General features: G+C 38.5%; 2 protein-coding genes across 3 annotated transcripts in view; both read left to right on the top strand.

The window, feature by feature from the left end:
• The window catches only part of LOC106868500 (zinc finger protein 239), a 6968-nt gene extending 2316 nt beyond the window's left edge, over positions 1 to 4652 (top strand). Inside the window, exon 2 of the mRNA XM_014913806.2 lies at positions 1208 to 4652. Within this exon, the coding sequence (XP_014769292.1) occupies positions 1538 to 2233 (696 nt within the window). The 5' untranslated portion in view covers positions 1208 to 1537 and the 3' untranslated portion in view covers positions 2234 to 4652. The remainder of the gene's footprint in view (positions 1 to 1207) is intronic.
• Positions 4653 to 8043: 3391 nt separating this feature from the next.
• Positions 8044 to 8572, top strand: part of LOC106868499 (zinc finger protein ZFP2) — a 5536-nt gene continuing 5007 nt past the window's right edge. The window contains exon 1 of one of the 2 annotated variants that reach the window (XM_052977437.1): positions 8044 to 8318. The gene's annotated coding sequence lies outside the window, so the exon portion shown is untranslated. Of the gene's footprint in view, positions 8541 to 8572 lie in introns of both variants that reach the window. The other variant, XM_052977436.1, reaches the window with a different exon arrangement.

The raw sequence follows: 8572 nt of genomic DNA, 5'->3' as shown, positions 1-8572 counted from the left end.
ATATATATATATATATATACATATATATAGTCAGGCATGCAGTGACCAACAACAGAATGTTATAGTCAAGCCTACTGCATGTCTGACTATATGCCTAGTTTGCGAATGAAAGTGTAAGAGGGCCGTTGCCGTTTGCATGGTGATCGTGTTTTGTTGGTTAAATTTTAATCATCATCATCAAGCAATGAGCAATAGTTTGGCATGCAGCTGTCTTTGAGAATTTTTTCTGTCTCATTTTTGCCCTCTCTTCGTTACGTGGTATGTCGTTTTAGATTTTGCTAATGATTTTCAAAACATTCATATCTATAATAATAAATGCGAAAGCAATTGTCAGTGTGTCACACTTTTTTCAACTTTACTCCTCCAAACCCCTCTCTCACTATTCATTCTTGGTTTTTCTCTTAATCCTAACATTTTGAAGAAACCATTGTCTAAATATTATAACTGTATAAAGTAATTTAACCATAACGCGTGCTTCATAACATTTGGAACTGAAATACATATTGAATTCACTCTCTTACACAATATAACTTCTCTTAACTCTCTATCATAAAAATGTTGGAAACTTAGAATTTTTTCCAATATTAATAACAATTTGTATGACCTATTTTCATGCTGTCGGCTGTTGTATAGTATTTTCTATAAGTAGGAGAGGGTAATTTTGCTTGAGCAGAGACCCTTTGAGTTCTATAAATCATGTGTTTCTGGTATTTGCATCATTAAACTATAGTACAAATTTTCCTGGTTAGACAGTATGGGATGTTGCATTTTGTGTGTGTTAGGTGACATGATTTTAAATCTGGATACTGGTGTGTCTGTGTGTCTGTAATAAATATCAGTTGTGATTGTGGTGTTGTTTTTATTGCGGATTGATCAAAAGGTATTTGAAAAATTCAGCTGGTTGGTGCGTTCTAAGAGGTACTAAAGTTGTCAAGAACTCAACTGTCAGTTAAACACATTAGAAATCTCATGAGTATACTATGCATGAAAGCGCTAATTTTGCTAAAATACCATAATAAAAAATGTGAAAACCAGAATATGTTTTAAATTTATTCAACTGCTATATATACACACACAATGTGGAGGTGTAATTGTAATTTGCAAATTTTTAGATTTCACCCAATATTATGTGATGTCATTTGAAATATTGCAGCACTTCCAGTTTGATATCTCCTGTATATCTAATACTGTTTCTTTTTTGTTACAGATTAATGGATGACGTTGGCATAAAACAACTTTTGTACACTGGATACATCTGACATATTAATCATGTTTTAAAGACCAAAGGAAAATGTTTTAGAGAGCAGATTTGCTCTGACTTGAGATAAATACCAACATTTCTTCATCTCATTACCTGGTGCTTTTGCAGAATTTTAGATATTGGTAAAATCAGTTGATAGCAGCAGATATATTTCTAAGGAATAAATTATAACAAGAAAAAGGAAATTATATGCTGTGGTGAGAGAAGAAAGATAAGGGGAAAATTTATTACTGTGAGAAACTTCAATGGTTGTGTCTATTTGTATCCCTTAGAGAAATGTCAAAAGAATTAGTGAACATAGGATATCATTGTAAAATATGTGGTAAATCATTCTCTACATGTAGTAACTTGGTTAAACACATTCGTGTTCATACAGGTGAGAAGCCATTTCACTGTGATGCCTGTGGTAAATCATTCTCTCAAAATGGTAGCTTAAGTAAACATATACGTATTCATACAGGAGAGAAACCATATCACTGTGATATCTGTGGCAAAGCATTCACTGAGAATAGCCAGTTAAGCAATCACAAACGTATTCACACAGGAGAGAAACCATATCACTGTGTGATCTGTGGTAAATCATTCTCTGCAAACAGCGGCTTAACTACACACAAACGTATTCATGCAGCAGAAAAGCCATTTCAATGTGTTATCTGTGGTAAATCATTCTCAACAAAAGGTAACTTAACTACACACAAACTTATTCATACAGGAGAGAGACCATTTCACTGTGATGTCTGTAGTAAATCATTCTCTGCAAGTAGTGACTTGATGAAACACAAACGTACTCATACGGGAGAAAAGCCATATAATTGTGATATCTGTGGTAAGTCATTCTCTGAAAACTCTAGCTTAACTAAACACAAACGTATTCATACAGGAGAGAAACCATATTCCTGTGACTTCTGTGGTAAATCATTCTCTCAGAGAAGTAACTTAAATACACATACATCTCTCCATGTAAAAGTGTGATTGTATCATTGTCAAAATTCATTAGAACACAGTTCCTTACCTTGTTTCATGGGTGATGTGAAAGTGTATATCGCACAGACTGAATCGACGTTTGCCGCAAACAATATTGCCTCCGAAGACCAACGGCTCCATGTATTATTTGGCGCAATACCACCGTCTGATATAGCCACTGTGAGGGACCTGGTAACCAAACCATCACATGATGCCATGCATAGGAGCATTAAGCATGAGATTGTTCGACGCACGTTCTTGTCGGAAGAAAGAAAATTTCAAACCCTCATAAATGATGAGCACTTGGGCGACCGTAATCCCTTGCAACTTCTACACCGCATGAAGGAATGGGCCCAAAATGCACCTGCCAATAGTGCTTTATTGAAATTCTTTGTCTTTTCCTGGTTGCCCTCTAACATTCAAGCCATCCTAGCCTCTATAGTGGAGACAACTCCCGTCAAACAAATAGCCTCCATCGCCAACAGAATCATAGAGACTTCCAGCAGTCCCACCAAGCTGACCACTGTATACATCTGCACAGCCATCAGTAGCATCGGTTTCCACTGATAAGGACCTTGCCTTGGCTGCAAGCCTGAAGGCAATACTTGAATTAAAGGGAGAGAGTGCAGCTCTTTGCACTTCCAGGTCACGTTCACTCAGAAGGCGTTCTTTCGATTGATCTTTCTCACCTTGCTATCCTTTGTCCCCCACTCATTCATCTATATGCTGGTATCATGCCAAGTTTGGAGCTTCAGCACATAAGTGTACCCAACCCTGTACTTTTTCTCAACAGGAAAATGACCAACCAGAAAATTGAGCATGGCACATTCTCTGCAGCATCCAGCGGTCAACCATGCATTTTTTCACCACAGACCCAAACATCTCCTTGGCACATTCAACACTAGATGTGCATTTCAACCATGTACACATTGATCATGACCAATCTACCTTCTCATCTGCATTGATCACTTCACATTTTGGCTGGAAGCTATTCCTTTAGTAGACATCACTGCAGAATCTGTTGCCAAAGTTTTTCTCACTGGACGGATTTCAAAGGGTCAGCCTTGTCACACTGTGTCACGCTGAATATCCCCGAGAACTACGTTAAGGGTACACATGTCTGTGGAGTGCTCAGCCACTTGCACGTTAATTTCACTAGCAGGCTGTTCCATTGATCGGATCGACTGGAACCCTCGACGTCGTAAGCGACGGAGTGCCAACAATAACTTTGGTCCACCAAGCTGTCTAAAACTATATGCATCCGAACTATAATAAACTACCTGTGAACTTACCAAACACTCTTCAACACATATCACCAACGATGCATTTTTGTTCTTCACAGTATTCCTTCGAACTTTAATTGACTTGAACATTTTACATTATTTACATTTGACGGATATTTCTCTTCATCATGTTTGTTGTTAACACAACGTTTCGGCTGATATACCCTCCAGCCTTCGTCAGGTGTCTTGGGGAAATTTCGAACCTGGGTTCTCATTCCTAACGATGTTACTATTATTATTATAATTAATCAGGTCGCTGCCGTGAATCGAACTCGGAACCTTGGGGTTAGTAGCCCGCGCTCTTAACCACTACGCCATTGTTAGGAATGAGAACCCAGGTTCGATATTTCCCCAAGACACCTGACGAAGGCTGGAGGGTATATCAGCCGAAATGTTGTGTTAACAACAAACAAGATGAGGAGAAATATCCGTCAAATGTAAATAATGTAAATAATGTAAATAATTCCTCATCTCTTAAATATAGAACTGTATTGAACATTTTACTTATCTCTTTGTGTTCATGTTCTGTTTACCCTTACCATACTCTGCTTTCTCATTTTAGTTTCTCATTCTTTGTTGCATTGCATTCTTCTGCTTGTATTCCATGTTCTTACCTGCATTCTGCACTGCATATTTGCATACGCCATTTCGTTACCTCTTTTTGACTTTTTCAAGTCTAGCAGGAAGCTATGTATCATAGCGACATAACTGAGGTGTAATAACGTGTGACCAGAGGCGCTACAGTCGTCCTGCACAGCAGACAAACATATCGATGTAGCTAGCCTCGCTTTGATACAGTAGCCTCGTTCTGAGCTACACTGCAGAAACGATCTCAGTTACTGCCAGGCCTTGGTCAAAGACACACGTCTCCACTGCAGCTTCACACATGTTACATGTCTATTCACCTTGACATAAGATATTTTGTAAATGAAGATATTTTGTTATCACACACACATTCTCAAAATGACTGTTCTCATCACACACATGCATAGATACTGTAATACAAATATTATATGTTACTTCTTTCAGTGCAAAAGCAAAAATCAAAACTTTCTTTGTATGTAAGCACACATGTTTTTGTATCAAACTACATGCTTCCACCACAAAAGGTGAGCACAGAATAAACATTATATTTATACACGAAACTGTTTTAGCATGATTCATAGTAACCTTTTTTTCCATTTAATAACAGCCAACAACAGCCGCTATAGACTCATGATTTTTCATCACTGTCCCTCTGCAGGTTTCTTGGTTTCGATATTCGCTTCTTTATGGATCGCCATGCTTCACTGGCAGTTGACATGAGTTTGTTTCTGTATGGCAAAAAAAGTGTAGAAGTCGTGTTTTCATCCGACACCTTCTGTATTTTTTGCTAGGAACAGGGCAACTTTATTAACCTGGTCGTCACTGCTGCTTCCAACAAAAGAAATAGAGCTTACTGTCATCATGTTTGGCCGACCGTGCTTTGGTTCCTGCGAAATCTCCATGGTGATTCCTCCAGATGGGTCAATCACCTCCAAAAGAGTCCCAGATGGCTTGCTTTCATCTTCTGACTCACTTTTTGGCAGCTTTTTCCTCAATGCTGTCACCATCAAATAGCTCTGAGCCTTGAATATTGTTTCCACATTTGACCCCTTTCAGTGGAATTAAGTTCTTAATGACTCTCTGAATAGTATTTGGGCAGGGTTTTCAAGTCATCTCTAGACAAAACTCTCGCGTCGACGGACCGACAAGGTGCATGATTCGGTCTGACAGCTTATAATCTTCAGACCCATTCGAAGTGTTTGTGTCCCACGTCGACTTGAAATCAGCTTCGACATCAATATTGCAATCTGCATGTGTCTGTTGTAGCATCTGCATCATCTCAGATTGATGGGGCGTGAGTGTCTTATTCGGTGTTTGAACTAATTTCTTTAGCATCTTTCGTTTCTCTATTTCACCATATTTTGCTTTCAATTGTTTGTGAAAGTATGTGTCGCTAATTTGAAGAAATCGGATGATACCACTACCGATGCTCACTAGCACATAACCCTTTTCCAGAGGGTATCTCTCACCTCCGGCATCAAATGCACCATGTAATCACCAAGCACATAAACGGCAAATTTGCATGTGAAAACATATTGAAATGGTTTGGAAGGTTTTCAATAGTACAGAGCGGCTGTTCTAATTTATAGGAACCTCTTGATATTTCATTGTATGCTCGGCATTCAGTAGTGGTGGTCTTGTTCCAGTTCCTTTAAATACAAACTCTGGGATAAGATTGATTTTGGCATCATTGCTAACCTGGGTGAACACTGTGATACGTTCCCTGGACAAATGATGGTTTTCTTTGATGAACGTATCTTGATTTCTGAACGATAAAGTAGATTGTCTGCCACTTTTATTCTGGTGCAAGGACATTTGATCTACACCAAATTTGTCAAGGAAATAATGATGCACACATCATATGTTCTTCAAATAATCCTGAATGCACCCAACACATTGCTCTTTGGAGATTCAAATGCATTTGTTTAGAAATTTCAGTGATACCCCATACTCTTTTTGCCAACCTTTCATCCAGCTTCTTGAAATACAAAGCTTGTCCTCAGTTGGTGTGTCTGGGCGTTGGCGAATCCACTCCTCATAAAATTTCTCAGCCTCTAATAGGAAAAGAGCTTGTGGTAATCTCACATGCAGTAATGCTTTAACATCCACAAACCACTTCAAACAAGGTATCTCTCATACCTGGTGCTTTTTGTTTTACGATCTCCTCCAGCGACTCTGAAATGTTTCTTTGGATTTCTTTCAGTGCTGTGAAGTTTGCTTTTCAGATATTTTTCATAGAAGTGTTTAGCTATTTTAACAGCAGAACCCAAATAGTCCATCAGAGTTTTTGACACCGGCCAAATTTGAGTAAAAACAAATGAACTTCTTTGGCGAGATACCTGTGTATTGGGGTGTCTGGGATATGGGGTTTCCTTTCAGTATCCCAATGAGTTTCCCCTTATATTTGCTCTAATTTAGAATCATACTCTTCTTTGCATTTGTTTACCACGAAAGCAACGGCTTGCTTTTCTTTTATAGAAGAATTTCCATACGTCGCAGCACGAAATACACTTTTCTCTGTCAAGATATTATGAAAAAAGGTCAAAAAGAAATTACTTGAGTCGTGTTTATGTTGTTAAATCCTTATTTTGTCAAAAGCTTGTCCTGTAAGGATAAACAATTCGTCATTGAAGTTCTTAGTTTGCAGGGAATTTGTGTCGGTGAGTGGTAGAGAAATTGAAAATGAAGATTTGTTTACTACAGTGTGGAGTTGCAGCAAACTCACACATATGTTGCAGACTGGGGCAGTTATCCAGCCTCAAGTCTTTATAGACTCTGGCTGGATATAATGCATATTTTCTGACAGCATTTTCCCAGTTTATAATATGTCCTGTGTTGTGTCTTGAAATGATTGTTTTTCTTAGGGTTAAAGGTTATGAATGCCCTAAAATGTTGAAGGGCTGTCACCCTTGATGGTTTTTTTAAACCCAGAATTATTTTAGTTTATATATCCTGTTCATTTTATAACATGGTATAATTTGTAATGTTTTTTTTTTTTGTCATATATGTATGACGATTTTAAAGTAAAATAAAATTATTAGATCTGCCAGCTGTTGCATCAATACAAATAGCTTACAATAAAATTTCACCGGAGGTAGATTACTAAAATTTAATAGGGGGGAAGGGTTTGAATAAAAGTGGGGCAGAAGAGAATCTTAGAAATTAATAAGCGTGTGGAGTGGTGCGGGGATAAAAGCGGATGTGGTGGGCAAGAAATCTGAAAAATAAATAAGAGTCGGGGGTCTGAAAAATTAAGCGGCGGGGACGATTATTCAAGACTGCAGAGCAGTAGAAACGTGCTACTATATATGCAACAATAGCGACGTAAAAAGTTGTGCTTTCGATTTAAATTCCAGCTGAAAAGTAGAGAAGGGTGTGGAAAGTTTATTGATTGATTTGTTGTTAATTAAAAGTCATTTCCCCTGTCCTGCAAAATAGGGAACAACCAATTAACGATGTAAAGTTATGATGAAATGAAATAGTTAATCATGAATGTGATGCTACACCGACCCTGAAATACTTAAGTCTCCCCCATCTTATTCACAAACACTAACGTTCACCTTAACACGTCGAGGGTTCCAGTTGATCCGATCAACGGAACAGCCTGCTCGTGAAATTAACGTGCAAGTGGCTGAGCACTCCACAGACACGTGTACCCTTAACGTAGTTCTCGGGGATATTCAGCGTGACACAGTGTGACAAGGCTGACCCTTTGAATTACAGGCACAACAGAAACAGGAAGAAAGAGTGAGAGAAAGTTGTGGTGAAAGAGTACAGCAGGGTTCGCCACCATCCTCTGCCGGAGCCTCGTGGAGCTTTAGGTGTTTTTGCTCAATAAACACTCACAACGCCCGGTCTGGGAATCGATCCTACGACCGCGAGTCCGCTGCCCTAACCACTGGGCCATTGCGCCTCCACTAACATGATAATTACTACATATAAATAAAGTAGATTTCGTTCAACCTGTTGGAGGACTACTTTCCCTTTGTCAATATCTGCATCCAGCTCTGCGTGATTTGGTTGGTTCAATCAACAGCCAGCATCGCGCATAGATACACGCTACCTCCTGTCTCTTGTTGACGAGGATGTCAAGCGAATAATATGTATTATATTTGTGTCTCAACTCAATCCCACGGAGAAAATATATAATAGAAGAATATTCTAGAACTTGATAACTGTCTACGGATTATTTGAACATTTATCATGTTCCACATTGTTTCGTAACAGTAAGTGATGTTTTATTCTGCTGCGTACACTTTCTTTGGATTTGTAAACTCTCATTCATTTAGGACATTGTTTTACCCCATCATGAAATGCTTCTGCACCGTATTCCGGAAAGCACGCTTCTGTTTAATTCTATAAATTATTGAGACTCCAGCTAAGAAGATCTGAAGAAGGAATTGTAATTCCGAAATATCATCGGACTATAGATAACCAAATTACAACAAGTATGTACTCTTTTTGGCATAACTACAGGGTT

The sequence above is a fragment of the Octopus bimaculoides genome, chromosome 28, assembly GCF_001194135.2.
Source record: "Octopus bimaculoides isolate UCB-OBI-ISO-001 chromosome 28, ASM119413v2, whole genome shotgun sequence".
NCBI lineage: Eukaryota > Metazoa > Mollusca > Cephalopoda > Octopoda > Octopodidae > Octopus > Octopus bimaculoides.
Note: the sequence above shows the minus strand (reverse complement) of the source record. Positions and strands in the feature narration are given on the sequence as shown.